Here is a 20,207-nt window from a genome sequence, read left to right on the forward strand (position 1 = left end):
CAGGCTCTCGCGTGCCTTTTAGTTCAAACATCTATCGTGCAAACAACGTGAGGACTTGTGGCATTTCTTCCATCTCTTTGTCTGAATCGACAGAGGCTGGGCACCACATGTAGGCTACTCCAAATATTTTGACTGAAACGTGAAATGCAAAAGTAGTTTAAGGCTTTACAGCTATGAAATCGAAATTTAGACAACAGGCACATTTATGTCCATCCACAGCGGCATGACAAAAAAAACCCAACTTAACCCAGCTACAAACAACACAGACCTGAACGCCAATGAAAGAGCGCGTTTTGAAGTTATCATCAGTTTAAAATCAAACAGGCTACGAACCCAAACAGCGAGTCTCTCTATCTGCTGCTCTCTTTGTTCCCGCTTCTGCTCAACCCCGTTAGTTTGAAGTGTGCGACTCACACATTGCTACTCCGACCGAGCAAAACACAACTAAGTGCAGAGAGAGAGAGAGAGAGAGAGAGAGAGAGAGAGAGAGAGTGAGTGAGTGAGAGAGAGAGCGCAGTCTCCACGTTGTGTCTGTCTGAGAGAGCAGACACGCTTCAAATCGGCCCGCCAGACTCGGAGCTGCAGGAGGCTCGGTCGTCATCGGTAGGCTACAATAGACTGCACACAAACTAAATTGGAACAATGACATGTGACAAAGTCGCGTGCTGGCGTATATTTGCTTAATAGTATTTATCTCTGTCTATTTTATCAGAGGCACTGAGGCTTTGATGTACATTTGAGGCCAAACAAAGGACCTGAGCGAAAATAAACGCATATCCAGCTCTCGGTATCATCGTTGAAAGTCAAAGGCAGAGCCTATATATAGCGTCTGTCAGGCTGCACCGCACACTGCCAGTGGTGCCCAACATTTGGACCGCGATTGTGTCATGATGTCCTTGCCCTTCACTCCAGCAAACAGCCAGCCTGCTGTGACTGTAGAGCCGCATTGCCGCATTGCGCAACGCAGAGACGGGGGCGAACAGAGTAACCCAGGACATGCCTCGCTGAGGAGACCCGTGTGTTTCCGAGCTGCAATTGCATCAGGAGATATATTTGCACACAGAAGCTAACCCAATCCCCCAGAGCTGAATCAAAGAACATTTAATTGTCCTCTAACATCTCACAGTGTGTTTTAATTTGATTCAGTATCATTGGGATCCCACAAAAACTACATCCACAGCTCTAACAAAATCATTTGATAGATTAAATAGATTTCTCTCCAACATGCAAACACTCCATAATAAATGATCAATAAATGAGACAAAGCCTGAAGCCTTTATGAATGGTGACTGTGAAGATGAAACTTACAGGTATACACTCCTTACACACCTTTCACAGAACAGTGTCAAAACTGTTTAGGAGCTTAGATTCCTTCTTGAATTAATCTGCATGCATGCTGCACCCAGGCACAGCCAAATATCACGCAGCCATGACACCATACTGGTCAGTACATCCGTGGCTGTAGACAACACATCTCATAACATGACAGAGCAGCACAATGACAGCCACACATACACACACACACACTCACACACACACACACACACACATCAACAGGTTTTCTCAAAGTTTTAGGTGTTTAAAAATGACAGAGGGCTAGGTGTAAAGGCCATACAAAAAACACAAATAAAATAAGAAAGGATAAGAAAAGGATATATTTTCTATGATAATTGGGGTTTAACTTAAGTAAAAAATACAGCAGACAAACACACTCACTCTCTCGCTATACTGTATTTGTTATTGATACATGCAACACTCCGGGCACACGATGAAGCAGTTATGTACAAGTCTCATTTTGTTTATGGTTTTTGCTCTTTATTGAGTAAATAACATCAGACAATGAGAGCGTGAATCCCTGTGTGGTCAAAAAACACAAACAAATGCTCTCACCATCGAGGGACAGCCAGTCATGCTGAGAAGATGGCAGGGCAGGAAGGTCACGCGCCTTGTATTCAAACACCACAGAGGAAGAGATGACCTCACCACCCATAGCAACCTGCAGCATCACCAGTCCTGTGTCGTGGGCTGGAAACAGACAAGGAATTAGGAATTGGTAACACTGACTGTGTCTGCAGATAGATCTCCTGTCAAAGAATAATTTCAGGACAGTATGTTGACATTATATACTGTGAACGTCTATATTGCTTTTGCCGATGTGTGCCTGCAAGAGACTATTTGCCTTGCAGTTTCCCCCTGATCACACTTAATGTAGCAGGATGTGATTCATGTATCACTTACTATACCATCCCAAAAAAGCATTTCTACTGTTCATTGCGTGCCTGCTAGACAGTGTCCCTTCTCACAATGTTCTTTTTGTGTTGTTCTTATCTTCTTGTATAAAAGGGACTGCATCTCCCGATAAGGGTGTGCAGCCGACATTGTCAGACTCTTTCTTTGTATGTGGAAGAAAACCTTTTTTGCTAGAAACTGCTTATTATAGGGATTAGTGGGGTGAAGGTTAGGGTAAGGTTTATATTGAAATAATAATAATAATAATAATAATAAAGGCAAGTGTTTTTTCCATGTATGAGACAGTGATAAGGAGTGTATGTTGTGCGAGTGTGTGTGCATACACAGGTGTGTTACCTGGGCAGTAGCAGCGCAGCACCCCGGGCTGGATAAGGGCAGCAGGGACACTGATGTGGTCAAAGAGACAGCTGTACTCACTGCTCGACTCCAACCACGGACCTGTGATCAGCACCTTCACTCCACCCTGCGGCGCGCACACACACACACACACACACAGAGGTCTCAGTCTAATATCACACAGTGTAGCTTCTTTGTCCACAGGAAACTGCCTCTGAGTATAGATTTAAACAGACAGTAGTTACCAAAAAGAAACGAGAGTCTGTGTGAGAATACGACACATCACTGCATGCATACTACACTGTTCTGCTGTCATAATTTATGTGTGTCAGTGTGATAGCATGTATATGAAAACGTGTGTGTGTGTGCTCAGAATGTCTTGTAAATGTGTTTCTATCCATTATCTCGATTCCATCTGTCACAAAAACATACGTCAGAGACACATTGGCCTAAATTTTTGTTTTCTATTATATAAATCTAAACTGATAGATATCATAACTTTCTCTTTTAAAAAGTGGTTATTATTTGTTGATGACAAATCTATGAGTCTAAAAGGCCCGGTAGCAGCCCCTAGAGGCTGTGCTGCTCCTTACATCCAGGTGGATCAAAGTTGTTTGAACCATCTGAACAACACTGCCATGTGTTTTCTCTAGTGTAGCTAAAAATAACACATAAACAACATATTGTCCCCAAAAAAGCTGTCATGAAGTTAGAGTATACAACAACGAAAATGTTCGATTTTTAAAGCCATTTGGTTGTTTTTTTAATTGGCATTTGCAGTGCTCCTTTTAAGTTAATTCTAAATATTATGCCACCACCCTTTGAGCCTTTGGAGGAAAACAGTTTTTTCAAGAAACTCAAAACTGTGGAATAATCAGTATGATGTAACACTGATGATCCTGGAAGAAAGTTGCAGAAAAATATTTGCTGAATATGTGCACATGTTGGAGATATGATTAGTTCTTTTCGACAATTTTTTTCCACTAACTGTAGTAACCATGTATGGCAAGTCATTGTGTTTTTGAAAACAGTGGTGGTCAAATGTTATGTTTCATCATAATTCGATGACAGAACTGGTGTCTGAGATATTATACGTGGTACATGGGGAAATTAATGAAGCCACCCAGGGGAATCAGTGTAATATTGAAATTTCATCAAAATCCAATCAGTTGAGTCTAAGATATTCTGACTCCTTAATGACCACTCAGCCAGGCTGGCGGTCTTAGTACAAATTGTGGTGAGCAAGATTTCAGTGTTTAACATCAGTACAAGCCACCGTCAATCATGTGGTGGAAGGACTGATTTTCCTGTAGGGAACAATGATGAATAAATAATGAATGATAATCATGTTGGGTTTACTAACCTCTGGATAAGACCACTCTGGGGAGTAGTCTGTCACACTAAACAGCCTCCCAGTCTCCTGGAGCAGTCCCAGAGCTCCCTGCTCCACCTCCGAGCCCTGCAGGTGGCCTGCTCCTGTGCCCTGCTCCTCTCCTGCTGCCCCCTCCTGGGGCATCAGAACCCCAGTGACAGCTGCCCCCACCCCACCTCCAGACCCCTCAACTGAGATGAAATCATTGATGAGATCAGAGAACTGGCTTCCAAATGAAGCCTCAAAGCCTTCCAGACTAATGGCCGCTCCTGCCCCAGCTGTTGTAGCTGACACCCCCCCACCTTGCTGAGGAAGAGGAGAGCTGTAGAGCGCCCCCTCGATGCTCGCACCAGCAGCTATCGACTGAGGACTGGCCACCACTGAACTGCTGGCCCCTGACAAACTTACACCATTACAGATAATCTCATTTTCCCCTCCTCCTCCTCCACCTCCTCCTCCTCCACCACCACCCCCGCCCTCCTCTCCTCCTCCATTGTCATCTGTGGGTTGCAAGTAGTGCTCGGTGTCAACACTCGTGTAGGCCTCGTGAGGATCCCCAGGCTTGAGTAGTAGCTCCCCTCCATTCTCAGAAGCCTTGTCTAAGCCCCCAACCTCTCGATGTCGCCTGCTGCCTGACCGGTCGACGGTGGCATCCTGTGGTGTTAGAGGAAAAGAGCCCACTGCCGCTCCTTGTCCGTTCCTTCCACACAGGCCCTGCTGGTCTGAGCTGGCTTGGTGGAGGTGTGTATGCGGGTCTCCATTGGTGACTGGAGAGTCTGTTGGCACTGTGGGCAGGCCTATGTAAGCCTGGGCCTCGCCTGATTCCTGGGTTGCCTCAGTACCATTGGTCTGCAGCTGGGAAGGCTGGCTTGTCTGGGGGGAAGCCTGGAGGAAGAGGCTGGGGGAGGGGTGGTGTGCAGGCTGGGTCAGACTCTGGACACAGGCTGATGACATCACAGCACTGAAGTCCATCTGCTCCAGGGTGGTGCTGGGGCTGAGGCCTGTCCCTTCTCCCACATAACTACTCTGAGTGGACAGCGGCTGCTCCAGGGGTGTAGTTTCCGTCTTGATGTTGTTGACGAGGGCTGGGTTGTAGACGAAGCCGTTAGTAGAACAGTGGAGTCCTCCATCATCACCATTACACCCCTCGGTCTTCCCTCCACCTCCTCCATACGTCTGGCCCTGCTTGGGATTGTTGAGGAAGCAATCGGGGTCAAAGGTCATCGTGGTCTCAGGAAGGCTGACTCCTCCACCAGAGTCTAGAGAGCTGGATAGAACCAACTCTCCTCCCTCCCCTAAGCCCACGCCGCCAGGAAACGACGTAAACCTCTGGTTTTCAGGGGCAACAGCCAACAGGATGCCAGCGGTGGTACTCTCATGGGTGGATGCCAGCAGATGGGTGTGGCCAGCAGAGTAAACCGAATCCCCAGTCAGCGTGGTGACCTCAGACATGAACACAGCTGTGCTCTGTGACAAGCCAGCCCCAATGGCGAGAGCGGGGCTATCAGCCATGTCGCTGGTGATTGACAATGGGGAGCTCTGGGTGGTGTCAGGGACCTCCACCTGGTTGGCGGAGGTAGATGAGGACACTTCCATGCTGCTCTGTGGGAGAAGGGAGGGTTTGGTTATCCTGCCATTCCTCCTCTCTCCTCCTCCCGCTCTGCTCCTGCCCCCTCCAGGACTGGGCTCTGTCTGGCCCTCTGACACATCGCTGTTCTGGACCTCTGTGCCATCTGCTTCCTCAGCTCTCTGGCCTGCTGCTACGCCAGTACCCACTGCAGCTCCACCTCCTGCTGCTGCCCCTGACTCTTGCTTGGAGGAGATGATGCGCTGCTTGACACTGGAACATTTCTGATGCAGGCTGCTTCCAGCACCTGACAGAAGAGACATCCAAACAAAGGAAACAGCATTTAACCCATTGCACACTGTCTTCATTTTCTGTCCTTTCATTTGCTCAGGTCAATCTTTATAGTAATGTAGCATTGCCTCACATACATTTGACAGTGTGTAATGGCGCCCTCCAGTGTTCAGAATGTACACTGAAAACTGAGATCATGAATACTTTGATAATACTGCTTGAGACGCTCGAGTGTTCAAAAACTTTAAATATGTGTATGCAAAATGTGCAATATGCTTCTTTTGCAAGACATTTCAATTCTAACATCTGAGGGTATTTCCAGTTTCTAAATTGGTCTTCATTTACATTTTTGGGATTTAGCCAATTCATTTTCAGAGTGAAATAACAAACACCAGTTTAAGTGTCAGAGACCACAAAACCCCTTTGACCACAGAAGGATCAAGTTAGTAATCAAGAGAGAAGTGCTGGAAAGGAAAAAGCAGAAAGCTGTTTCGTGTGAGCAAATTAGGGTAGGTAGAAGAGCGAGAGGGAATATGATTCAGTGGGGAGAGCGAGAAGTGAGGTACTACTTAAGCCAACAAGTCACTTAGTTTTAGGCAGCTATCCTTATTCGCCCTTCCAAACCAGATCAAAAGATGGGTGAGATTAGGTAAGTGCGTGTGTGTGTGTGTACTGGAGTTATCTACTCCCTGATGCTCATTTATGAATAATACATGCTGGATATTTCGGGCACCTCTGTCTTCTTTCCCTCTATCCCTCCCTTTCTTGAAATGTGTATCTGCCTCTAGGTGGCAGCATGGTGCTGACTGCCGGAAGCATCATAAACAAAAAAAATCTACATCTGTATAAAGCCTGGCTGAATGGTATGTATGTACTGAATGCATCTTCACAAGGTGGCCTTTTAAAGCACAATGTTGTCTTTAAATATATCACTGCTTTGTAAAGTGGTGTTATCACTCCATGTTGACGGGAAGACACGACACTCCAAATCTTCATTTATCAAAACATAAAATAAAAATATGGCCACTGTTAATGCCTGAACACGCCTTTTGGCAAGTCTGGTTGTCGCTTTTTGGCATATTGATTTATCTTTACCTTCAGCTACATATCAATAAGATGTTTGTGCTAAATTATTAATTTGATATTTTTCATTCATGCAAAAGAGAAATTTCATCTCCCCTGAACTGCTGAAATCACCTGTTGTCTCATCTGATAAGTAATGGCACAGCTCCAGACTGTGCTCCAGTCGGCTGCCAAGTTGTTTACAAAGCCGAAATGCAAGCCAGTGAACCTAAACATCTGTGTTTTAGATTTACAACACTGGTTTCCTACAGATTAATTTTGAGGCTTGGCTAGGGCACGTCATCATCTTTTTCATCATTACTGCACCATGACAAGTGGTATTGTTATTGACCCAGGGTGACTCATAGCCCCAGGTTTAGGAAAAGTGTGAGGGCTGAAACATGAGAGCTTGAGAGTAGGAGGTAGGCGAGTGGTGAAATGACGGTAAAGCTAACTCACACATGGGTTTGAGTTGTCCAATGAGCTCCTCCTTGCTCCACTTGGCCCACTCCTTCCTGTCTGTGTTGATGGAGCAGAGGACAGGACCACATGGCTTCCCGCTATCGTCCACTGCCGGTACATTCAGGTAGTGCACCAGCACAATGTCTGGGTTCTACAGCACAGGGGCACACACACAAACACACAGAGACATGCATGCACATGGCATTAGTTTAACATGGCCTTTATGCATTAATTCATTGTCATGTTTTTACTGGCATATGGGAGGGAGAGAATAAAATGATAGAGTCTATTTACAGATGGAGGAGAAGTGGAGAGGGAAAGCGGGAGAGAACGTGGAGGTCAGGGAGGAGGTCGGACATAGCGTGTCAGATAAGATTCTCTCACCTGCCCATAAAAGATTTAACAACTCAAGCCCACTCATCACTCTCTCTGACCCTGCAGAGGCTGTGGAAGTGTATGTTTGTGTGTACATGTGTGTGTGATATATATATAGAGAGAGAAACAGAGGGAGAGCACGGTTCAGAGTAGCTCTTACTATACTGTAGGCCACCAGGGGACCTATGGAATTTCTGCCCAATGAATGATTCAACAGGTGCGTTCACATGTATCTTTGTGCATGTGTGTGTGTGTGTGTGTGTGTGTGTGAGTAGTGAGCGAGAGAAGCTACTCTTGATGAAAGATTCAGTAGACAGACTCAGGTGAGGGGGAGGACCTGCTGAGGTGGAACACTTTTCTCTCCAAAAGAGGATGGCACAGTGGGCTGCAACAGCACCACACTGTGCAGTGCAACAGCACTCACAGACTGATTTATGATGATATTCACTGATGTGTTTTGATATCTGCGCAAAGAGCAGAAAATGGCACTTTACAGTTAAAGCAAGTAGAATTTCCCTTCATAATTTGAGACTGCAGGGATCTAACTATGGGCATGCTGAAAAGGAAAATATATTGGGGAGGGCATATTCAATTTACGGCCGGTGGCTGGAATGTCCTTGTAAATTTCATGTGACAAATTATGCAGGAAATTCTGGTGAAGAATACATAAATATGTACACATTTCCATATTTTAAATGAACATTGCTGGGTATTCAATATTTTCTTTGAAATGAACAGAGAGAGATGAAGAGAGAGGTAGTGTAAATGTATGCGGACATGTTTAAGATTCATCATGCAACCTGTCGTCTGAAGATGATGATGTCCTGGTGACCATCTCTTGCATGGCCAATAGAGGGAGAGACGTGTGTGTGTTTGTGTGTGTAACTGCTGCTCTCTGTTGTCTTTCACATGAGCAACAGGGTGAGTCCAACATCTATCTTTTTTACACAGGGGACACCTGTGCATGTTGTGTTGGTGTGAGCATGTTGTGTGTGTTGTTTGTAGCTCCAGGGTGTTTTCTTGGAGAGGACCACATAGAGAGTAGTCCTTGAAGTATTGAGAGTCAGGGTTCGGTAACACACTGTGCTCTGGAAGTTACAGTCAACTTCTGGCAAAGAAATGTTTATACTACTCTGCACTGTATGTTAGCAGTATACAAGACCTATAGGCCTGGCACATTCTAGGTTTAGTCTAATGGTCTAACTGTGTGTGTGTAGTGTAGGACACTCCAGCCAAACAACACCCAGTTTTATTATGACCCCAGCTTTGTGATAGTATTTCCACTGTAGTCTGCCTCATTAACTTAGAGGAGGAGGATGTTTATGGCTGGTTTATGGTTTATCTTAGTGTTCTGTTTTGAAAATATAATGGACAGTTTAACAGATGAAGCTTTGTGTAAAACTGATAATATACTATACATTTTCTGTTTGTCCAGTTTTGTGTAGAATAGTGAATAAAGCCTTAACATAGCTGGCATAAATGTTACAAGATGGTCATAATGTGAGGAGAAAACACCTGAAATGACAATATAGCACTACAAATGACAACTAATAACTAATCACCACACTATAAATGCTGTCGAAATCTTGTTTTGTATGCGTATAAATGTGTGAGAAAAGGCAAGGTGGGGAAGGGGGGTAGACTTACCTGCAGCAGCCAATAGCATCTACGATGGAAGGTGGGGATGATGGAGGAGTGGACGTAGCAGCCATACAGACACTAGAGAGAGGAGAGGAGAGGAGAGGAGAGGAGAGGAGAGGAGAGGAGAGGAGAGGAGAGGAGAGGAGAGGAGAGGAGATTGCAGGGGTAAACGAGAAAAGAAAAAGGGAGGAAGCAAGACAAAAAGTGAAAAAGGAGAAGAGGAGGAGAGGACAGTAAATGAGAGAACAGGAGAGGAGAACTTAGGTTATACCCACTTAGGTTGTATTGACTGCGGTGCTAAAACTGAATTGCAAACATGCTGTATGCCTTTTTTCCTAATGTCTTTTCTAAAATACCATAAAACTGATGTTGACAATTACAGCACAAGAGATTGTGAAATTTACTGCCTCAGCAAGACTAGACATAGCCCACTTGAAATTCACAAAAAGTCACAATGTTGTCAGCTCACAGACACTGCAAGAGATCAGTAACAGTGAAGAGGACAAAGAAGAGGAGGAGAAAGTGAGGAAAGCACAAAGTGAGAGTGGAGTGTCAAGGTGGACAAGATGAAGAGGAAGTTCAGTAGGGACTCCATCCAGCAGATGATGCTTACATACATACAAAATAGTGTATACATGTGTGTGAAAATAGACCAAATATATGATTGTGAGGTTGAATAGTTTGTTGTGTTGTGAAGTGTTGGGTGCAGTATGAAATGTTTCATACTACATGAGTTTATAAAACCTGAGTTTCTAAAACAATACCAAAGTTTTTTGACACCTTAATATTAAAATGTTTGCTACAAAACCTTTTTTTTTCATTTAACAAAGTCAGCTAAACTTCTCAAATGCATCAGTGTGTAATGCAAGGCGACTGTACAAGAACCTAACTCTAAAATGAGCTAAATTCTGATTTAAATAAGTAAATATCTGATCGAAGAATAAGTAAACAAGACAAAGAGCCTGATCAAGCAATCAAAGCCAAGTACCAGTTTCTTGACAGTTTTTGATATTCTGTGCTATGCAAACATTTCGGTCAATACTCAGAGAGGTTCGATGCCTAGTCTTGATGAAGTGTGTGTTTGTGGTGTTTGACACAGGAAGGCTGAAATGATGACAGAAAAGCCTTCTATCAAGGCTCACAAACACACACAAATAAATTGGTTGTGTTTAAAGACAAAATTGCATACACAAACACACAAATACTCAGCAATCAGGCTGTACATAATCAACACTTACAACTCATCCTGCTTTCCTTCTCATATGCACGCACGCACACTTGTATTTTCTCGCCATTTTGCCTCTTCTCAGAAGTAGCCCGCCCTCTATCTAAAGTGTGCTTTGCCAAAGGCAGAGTGCATTTCCATATATTTCCATTCGATATGAGGAGGCTCTCCATCCAGGGTTATGTTTTTCTCTCCTGCTTCCTGCCTCTCCCCATCCTCCTTCTCTCCCTCTGCTCATCTCGCTGCTCTGCTCATTCCATCATTCCCGTCCCCTGCTCTACACACTGCTTGCTTGCTTGCTTGGGGGGTCCTGGGAAGACGTGACACAAACAATTATTGAGCAACTACCGGGGAGAGAAACACTTGCCTTTGTATTTGTGTGTGTGAGTATGTGTATTCATGCACGACTGCAGAAAAAAGCATGTGAGATGAATGTCAATGTGAGTGTGGGGTCGTAAATAATAGAGGTGCAGATGGGAATACTTGATCTCAATTATTCCCTTTACCTCTGTGTCTCTTTTGCCTGTCTCCTGCTCACCTTCAATGCAAAACTGTTGAGCCCTCTGCAAACATCCATGTGCCTCCTCACTATCTCTCCTTCACTCTCCCTTCTACCTCATTCTTTGTTTCTGACACATGCATGCTCACTCCTCTCACCTCTTGGTATATTCCTGCTGAATAATCAATTTTTGAGCTGGCTGATGTGACTCAACACACACACACACACACAGACGCTGCCTTGAGACTGGATCGATACCCCTCTCTGTTCTGCTGAAGGAGGCATTGACATCATTCCTGGCCTCAGGCCAAACACACTCTTATCCTTCAGAAAGAGAGAGAGGGAGACAGAGAGAGGAAGGGAGACAGGGACGCGAGCAGGGAGGGAAGGAAAGAAAGAGGGGCACCACTCGCTCTCGGGTAACATGTTGGCCTGTAGCATGTGTGTTTGTGTGTACATTTATGTAACACGTGTGTGTCTCCTCGGAGTGAAGGAGAGTAAGTTAAGGACAAGATTGACAGTGAAACCATACTCAGTGCCAAACAACATCATCGACTTGCAGCCTCTCACCTCTACTCCCTGGACTTTGAGCTTCATATGATCCTCTCGGGTGGTCTTCCCGTCTTTCCTTTTCTTCCAGCAGTAGCCATCTTTCCTGTACTTCACCTTCTTACGGTTGTAGAGGATCATAGAGCCATTTTGAGGCCTGATGGAGGACAGGATAAAAAGTCAGGCAGAGACAGACAGACATGCATAGTGATGCATTATGTTGGTTATACAGAATAAATATTGTGGTAACTTCTTTAAAACTGACAACAATTCAACTGGAAACTGACTAGAAATTATTTTCATGCTGTAATTTCAAACAGGCAAAAGTATTAAAATTCTACTGCATTGCTGATTCATTAATACCAACTACCACAGTTAAGTTAGCTGGCCCCATGCAGCCCCTCCCCTCTTATACGTAGACTCACACTCCTATGTGTTAATATTTTAGCAGGGTGATTTATCAGCACAGGAGGAATGTTGGCCTCTAAGCTCCCATTCTATATACACCTGGTGGGATGAACATGCGTGCACACACACACACACACACACACACACACACACACACACTCACAAACACGCACACACACCAGGAGCCATACATGTAGAAAGACAGAGATGCTATAGTGATATCAGAGATGGCAGGACCTACTGCCATGTGTTCTTTGGGCTCAATGTCAAACCTGCTGCTCAGCAATCAATCATTACACTTCTAAAACGTTAAGGACAGGTGTGTGTGTGTACGTGTTTTCGTGTGTGTGTGTGTGTGAGTGTAGGTGGAGGAAAAATGCTTCTCTGCCTTATCTCATGACAACAGAAACAGAACAGGCACGTTAACAATCAATAAACTAACACATACTCACAAGTGTTCTCTCTCTCACACACAGTCATGTGCACGCATGCACACGACACACACACACACACACACACACACACACACACACACACACACACACACACACACACACACTTACACACTTCCTCTCTCCTTTCCCTGCCCTCCTCTTCTCGTTCCACCTCCAGTCTTTACCCCTCTTATCATAGTATCTCTTCATTTTCTCTGTACTGCTTCTTCAGTCCCTCCATTCTCCATTCCTTTACACTTATTCTCATCTTCTCATCTTGCCATTCCCTCTACTCCTATCTGTCTCCTCTCCTCCCCCATCCCCTCTGCTAGAATTTGATGTAAACACATCTATATAGACTGAAATGATTGCAATTTACTCAGAACACTGTGTGTAGTGAAATTGAATTTACTTTGAGCTAATTTTCTTTGACACCTTAAATCTGTTCTGTTTTGGGGTGAGCCTGCCAGTTTCTTAGCGGAGTGGAGACCCCCACCCTCCGATCAAAGCCGAGTTTAGTCTCTGTCTCTAGCAGTGTGAGTCATCTCAGAGCTGCTGATTCTAATTATGTTATGGAGAAGACGGATGGGATCAGATGTGTGCCTGTGTGTGTGTGTGTGTGTGTGTGTGTGTGTGGGGTGGGTGGGAAATACGTGCATGTTCATATGTATGTGTGCGTGCATGGAGGTACGCGCACGTGAACGGTGCTCATGTTCCTCGCAAACCCTCCGATTCAAGCAGACATAAATGCTATTGATTGTAACTGGGCTGTGATGTGTGGGATATAAAAAGCTTTTCCACCGTTCCACAGTGTAGCAGAGCGAAAACAGAGGAGGAAAGGGGAGGAGAGTGTGGGAAAAAAGACGGCAAGATAAAGAGACAGAGTGGGTGAGTGAGTGAGTGAGTCCGGTAAAGGGAGGAGAGGAGGAGGAGTAGATGAGAAAAGTGAGAAGAGAGGGAGAGAGTAGGTAACAGTCATTACTTTGAACTGCTGAGGTATTTCAGTGAGGGGAGAAATGAAGGTCATTGATTGTTATCTTAATATTGCCCCCCACAAGCATGCGCATATATGGATAAAAAAACACACACATACACGCACAGCACGCACATAAATGTCACTGGCTCTGTTAGCTGAGCTCCTTTCCATCTGATGGGATTAGGTGTAATCTGTTCTAATCGCGCCTCGTGTCATGTGTAAATGGGATTATATCTAACTGCTGCTCAATAACACCAATATGACTGCTGCTGCTGTTGCTTCTGGGGGGCTGAGGCTATACGGCAGCACAACCAATCAATGAGAAATCCATCCACAGCATAAACTGTGCTGCTGGCCTCAGGCTGCTCCTGAGAAGAGTCCTTCAGCTCGCACAATGGGAGCGTAGAGGCATCACCCTGGGCTTTCAGCTGTGTCAGTAATCAGAAATGGGGCCATGAGGTGACCTCTTCAGTTACTTTACTTTTTATTTCTTCTTTTCTTTTCTTCTTTTCTGTGTTTCTTTCTTTTATCACACCTACATCTGTATTAATCATAGTAAATGTCAATAAGGTGATTTATCAATAATTCAGATTGCCCCTTTTCTTCAGTCTTTTTTTTTCTCTTTGCCTCCTTCATACCTTCCTTCCCGACTATTACCTCTTTCCATTCTGGGAAAAGAGCTACCTATGGTTTATTCGGATCGATGAATATTCAGTTCTGGCATGTGAATCCCTGTTCACACCCCATCTTATATACACATACTCCCCCCCCCAAGTCTGAATTATACATCACTTGTCCTAATACATTTACATTCATTAACACTCCATTTCCAGCTGACTAGGTGCTTTACAGTCCGGCCATGTTCTAGAGCGTTCTGTACTTGTAGAGTAGACTGTCAGCAGGACCCTTTGGAGACAGTCGATGTACATCACAAATGTTTAAATCAAACACAGGCACTCAGTCCTTGGGATTAAACCAATGTGAGTCAGTGGCAGATAGAGTGATGATGTGTTTGTACGTGGGTGTGTGTGTGCGTGTGTGTAAACCGCTGTCTCCTCACCTGGTTTTTGGCGATGTCGTCAGCCACTCATCGTGTTTCTCAAAAGTGATGAGATATGCAGCAATCTCCTAGAGAGACAAAGACAAGACAGAAAGGTTATATTGGTGTGTGTGCATTAGTGTGTGTGTGTGTGTGTCACAGCGAGATAAAACATAACAGGTATTTCCAGATGACCTGCTGATGCCCACAGAGAGTGTGTCACCATCTGATTGCCACGGTGAGGTCTGGGCGCCTGATTGGTCACAGAGCAGCCAGTCAGGAGACAGATATAGAGGACAGACCCTAAGGGCCAACAACCAATCACGCTCACCGACACACCGATGTCTCCCTCCACTGGGGAGGAAAAGCTATCTCCTAAATACACAGACACATGCCACAAACACACACACACACACACACACACACACACACACACACACTGGGGTGCAGACCCATACACTAGCTGAGAGAGTGTGCTGATAGGAAAAGTTTTCTTGTACTTTGCAGTTTCACAGTTTCCCGTTAGATAAAGCCTGCTCCTAACTTGATTCTTAATTCCTCCGGCTCTCTTTTCATCTCCTCAGCTCTCCTCTCCTCTCCACACTATTTCTATTCTTCTTCCACACTCACATGAATCCAATAAGGAAAAAGAAAGTTCAAATCATACAGGTGCATTCTACCGAGAATAAGGCAAAACAAAACGTCCATGCGCACAGACGGAGACACACAGTGATGCAGCCAAAAGAAACTATTGTTTATACCTCCTGCTTTTTAGTTGCTCACGCAACGCTGCCTTTTCCCTTTGCTCGGTGAACTCTCTCACCCCTGGCTTCCTCCTTGAAACATCATTCTCTCTCTCCCTATCTCTGACTCCCATCTCACCTACTTGTTGTGGAAGACTATGAAATGTAAATTGTCCTCTTAAGGCAATCAGTGTTTGAAATGTGGCACAAAGCAATAGTGAAGAAGACATCAACACTCCAGCACTCCTTCATCTGCCCCCTCAGATCAACAGTCTCCTCTCCAGACCTCCTCTCCTTCTCTGTCTCTTTCTGTGTGTGTGTGTGTTTTTAGGTATTTGTCCCAGTTTGGCATGAGAGCACTCCAGCTCCACACCGATCAGACGAGATGGAGGGACAAAGACGGAGAGGGGAAGAAAGGCAGGGAGAGACAAAAAGAGAGAGCAGCTGGAGGGTGCTGGCACTTAACTGGATTGTTTTTTTAGTATCCTCCATTCGATCCCCATGTCCCAACCCCCCACTGCCTCATCCTGCATTTATATGTGTGTTTACATATGTGTGTGTGTGTGTGTGTGTGTGTTTGTGTGTGTGTGTGTGTGTATGTGTGTGTGGAAGGGACTGTCATCACACCCTTAATAATTATCACTATCAAGCTGGCCACTATTAATGTCTGTCTGTCTGAGGCACATAAAACTTTTTAGCCATAGATAGGCACAACACACACACACACACACACACACACACACACACAAGGAGTGCCTCATTCACTTATGCATCTATTCATTAGCTGTGACAGGCAGCCACCTCTCCTCCTCCCAAACCACTCCGCAGCAAGTCAATATCCTATACGGCCTCCACAGCCCCGGCCAGGCACTCGGGCTCCCCTTGTGACTGTCAGCCAGTGGGAGGCGGGAGGAGAGAGGAGAAGAAGAGAGGAGACGAGGGGCTGGGAGAGACAGAAGGATGGGAGGATTAAGAAGGAGGGAGAGAGACTTGCAATTAAAGGCCTGCCCCATAAGAGCCATTAAAAAGCCAGAAACAGAAGAGTCAGCTGAAACGGCAGCCTGACACACACTCTAAAACACACCCACACACACACACACACACTCTCTCTCACTGCAGACACACACTGCCGCTTACTGCCTCACCAGCAAACACACACACACACACACACATACATACGCCCATGTGAAGAGTGAAAGAAGTAAGATGGTGAAGGTCGATCCTCAGGAAGTCACAGTTATCGTCCCAGTGGAAACCAGTGATGGAGCGCTTTGAGCATGCCTGACGACACACTGACCCTTTAGGAATACTGTGAGTGTGTGCGTGTTAGCAGTGCCAGACACAGGGACAGGGACAAGTATCTTTCTCCAGGGATCTACTCTAGAAACCCAGACGTTCTGCATGTCTGTGTGAGTCTACGTAATAATACATTACGACAGGCCAAGCTGAACGGGCGCGCACACACGCACACACACACACACGCTTTTCCCAACAAACACCTATTCCTGTCTGTCTGTGTGTGAGAGAAAGTGAGAAAGAGAGAGAGTTACTTAAGAAATATCTAACAAAGCAGAGCGCATGAGTGGGAAGTTAGATTGGAGCGAGCGATGCAGTTGGGGAAATCAGCCTCCCACTCACGCATCACTGAGACCATCTCCCTCCAAGAAACTGGTGGCATGCAGAAAAGCAGACAGACAGACACACACACACATACACACATTCACATACACTCATAGGCCTCAGGGAGATTTCCAGTGGAGGGAGGGGAGGGGCTGTTATAGGGTCTAGCCACAGGCTAGTGTGTGTGTGTGTGTGTCTGTGTGTGTCTGTGTGCGTGTGTGCGTGCACGTTTGAAGTCTAATGATGAGCATCACCCCGACAGAGATCTGGGGAAAACAGAGTTGTCTGTAAACTGGAACTGTCACATCCATTCGAAGTACCTCAAATGAAGGCTGCCTCTGGTTCTCACCACAGAAATCATTTGGCATTGAACAGTTGATTTTGGTGGTATGGGGAGGTAGCAAACTGACGTGTCCTTTTCAGCTACAGAATCTGTTTCTGCCTCCATCCTTGAGCGTGGTAGGTCTTGTGTACATATATGGGGGAAAGAACTGCATTAGCATTACCAGGGGAGGTCTGCTGATGCTGTAATTTGTTCCTGAGCACCACCACACCGGTTCTCTCCTTCCCAGAACAACCCTGTCAGTGTCTGACATTGATAGACACTCTATCCAAAATTGCCTCCTGTTTTTATTATCTTATTTTTTTTTTTGCAGACTACAGACTTCTCTGTGTTTTTTTTAAATTTTGATCCGGAGCACTATCTCAGCCATTTGTTCAACCCACATTTTATTGATCATGGTATATTTTAAAACATGCCTCCTTCAAAGGCTCATCATGTAAATTAAGCATAACAATGACAATTTTATGCTGAACCTATATTGGTATACAATCTGCACTGTAATAATCAATAACCCATTAGAATTTAGATATGCCTGTGGGCATGTCATTATCCACAGTTGTTGACCGAAATGTGACAGGGCCAATCTCTCAGAATCACAGCCTGAGTGACCTCTAAAATCACCAATGTCATGGCTGCTTTTCTGAAGGCTACAAACTTAAGATTATGTTGCAAAGAGAAAGCAGAATAAAGAGTTAGTTGTGTTCAGCTTTAAGCTGATGGAAATTATGTGACTCCTATTGTAAACCAGACCAATAATGTCTTGTTTGCACTATGTTTCTCTAACATGGATAATTAAAATGTGTAGCTCTCACCAGAACGAGAGCCCGACAATGAGCTACGACAAGGATAATTTTGTTCTGTTCTAGACACACAAAAATATTTCATCAAGTCTATTGTAAACCAGAGCAATAATGTGTAGTTTGTATTATATTCCCAAACTGCCTCGCTCCCCACTGTGTGTTACTTTCAACAGCCTTTATATTACCTCCACTGGCTAATACAACTGCTTAATGCTGTTTCCATAACAACTGTTGCAAAGCCCCTGATCAGAATTCCTCTCAAGCTTGCCTTGTGTTTATCATATAAACACCTCATCACACACTGGGCAACACACACATGCACGTCCATGGACATAAAAGACTCGTACACACATGCATACAAATGGGCCGTCTATTAATACACAAAATCGCTTGTGTGAAAAAAAAAAAAAAAATAAATAAAACTTGTCATGGATTTCTCTGTCTCTCCTCTTGTTCTCTCAGTGACACACGCTGCATGGTCAACACATTGGTGCACACACACACACACACACACACACGTAGTGCTGGTCTATCATAGGAGGACAAGGTCTGACCTTCAGAGGGGGATCCGCCCCTGTCACCTTGTTAGGAGAGAGACATGCGTGTTACATCCATCTCTGTCACACCGCCACTCTCACAGCATTCATAGACAAACCCACACATGCGCACACACATTTGGACATACATGCACACAAATATAATATATAAATACCTCCCATCTCAAAAATAATGCATGGTACAATGCACAGGCATGAACGAGCGTATATGCACACACACATACACACAACAAACCCGGAGAGGCTTGGTCTCAGAAGAGTCTATGTGGTGGCTGCTGCCCATGTGAGTGACGGCTTTATAATGAAATAGTCACTCTTCTCTCTCCCTCACTCCCTCTCCTTTTGGTTTGACCTCTTTACTTTCTCCCCCCTCTCTCCTCCCCCAGCTCACCCACTTCCCTTTTTTTTCTGTTTCATTTCCCTCTCATCTGCCTTTTGCCAATATATAGAAGTCCAAATGGTGAAGGTGGCCACAGACACACACACACACACACACACACATACACCCTCACAGTATGGAAAGAAGAACAAACTTTTTTAGCAGAGACCTGAAAGCAAGGAAGAGTCAGCCCCAATCCACTAAGGGAACATCAATCATATTTTTCTAAGACTTCCTCTCTCTTGCGCACCTTACCTGTCCTCTTCCTCCTATCTTGTATTTGCATTTGAGGAGACGTCCCCCTCTCTCTCAGCAGGGGGGTGAACACATCAAAGACGGCAACAGGTGTGTGGTGTCAAACACAATGCCAGGACCCCTGCCGCGCTAGGGCGTCTTGGATAAAGCCTGTCAGAGTCCTCAAAGTTAACCAGGAAAGGGTGCACGCACGCATGCACGCACACACACACACACACACACACATATTCGAAATCTCTTATGACAAATATGTGTTTGTCAGTGGGAGGTGGAAGAAGGGGGGGGGGGAGTCAATGAAGGAGTCTCCAGTGGTTGTGTTAACCCCTCTCATGCCTCATCTCACTGTGAGTCATTCTGCCCTCCGAGGCTTGTCTCTGCTCTGCTATTGTTGATGTTATTGTTATTGAGGGGGTTTGGTATGCTAAGGAGAGAGAGAGAGAGAGAAGGAGAGAGAGAGAAGGAGAGAGAGAGAGAAAGAGAGAGAGAGAGAGAGACACCGAGGGGGTGGTAGTGGGAGAGAGAGAGAGAGAGAAAGAAATAGTGTGTGCCACCTCTCATTGGCATAAATACTTGTTTACAACAAGACATAAATTGGCACCCTGTCAGTCAGTCTCTCTATTTCTCTCTCCTTTAACTCCCTTACTCTATTTCCCTCTCTGTCTCTATCTGTCTCTCTCTCTCTTCTTCTCTCCCTCTGTGCTGCTAAGCGTATTACAACACTCCCTGGTTCAGCCCTCTCTCATTACCATATTCTAATTACATTCGTTAAGGGGAGCATTTGGGAGTTTAATGAATAAATTTGAAAGATGGGTCTCCGTGGCGATCTTTAGGTTTGTCTCCTCCTCAACCAACTGAAGATGGGAGCATATGTGTGTGTGTGTGTGTGTGTGTGTGTGTGTGTGTGTGTGTGTGTGTGTGTGTGCGCAAATGTTTGTGTGTGAGGTCACGCACCTCTTCGGTATGTGCGTGTGCTCTCAGTAAATATCACCGTACCTGCATTTTAGAAGAAACAATCAAATCTAGT

The 20,207-nt window shown here is 45.1% G+C and overlaps 1 protein-coding gene and 1 long non-coding RNA gene across 7 annotated transcripts in view; one reads left to right on the plus strand and one right to left on the minus strand.

Moving 5' to 3' along the window:
* The window catches only part of LOC122868406 (calmodulin-binding transcription activator 1-like), a 56,652-nt gene that overhangs the window by 15,894 nt on the left and 20,551 nt on the right, over positions 1-20,207 (minus strand). For 5 of the 6 annotated variants that reach the window (XM_044180332.1, XM_044180350.1, XM_044180324.1 and 2 more), the window contains exons 4-10: positions 14,508-14,575; positions 11,651-11,786; positions 9,363-9,434; positions 7,338-7,491; positions 3,950-5,832; positions 2,587-2,713; positions 1,891-2,025 (exon numbers count right to left, since the gene is read on the minus strand). In XM_044180332.1, coding sequence (XP_044036267.1) covers positions 1,891-2,025; positions 2,587-2,713; positions 3,950-5,832; positions 7,338-7,491; positions 9,363-9,434; positions 11,651-11,786; positions 14,508-14,575 — 2,575 coding nt within the window. Of the gene's footprint in view, positions 1-1,890; positions 2,026-2,586; positions 2,714-3,949; positions 5,833-7,337; positions 7,492-9,362; positions 9,435-10,594; positions 10,844-11,650; positions 11,787-14,507; positions 14,576-20,207 lie in introns of those variants that run through there. The other variant, XM_044180365.1, reaches the window with a different exon arrangement.
* On the plus strand, positions 338-1,514 carry LOC122868433. Its single transcript, XR_006376105.1, has 2 exons — positions 338-603; positions 713-1,514. It is a non-coding gene; the product is annotated as an uncharacterized LOC122868433 (long non-coding RNA).

The sequence above is a fragment of the Siniperca chuatsi genome, linkage group LG2 (genome assembly GCF_020085105.1).
Source record: "Siniperca chuatsi isolate FFG_IHB_CAS linkage group LG2, ASM2008510v1, whole genome shotgun sequence".
Lineage (NCBI taxonomy): Eukaryota > Metazoa > Chordata > Actinopteri > Centrarchiformes > Sinipercidae > Siniperca > Siniperca chuatsi.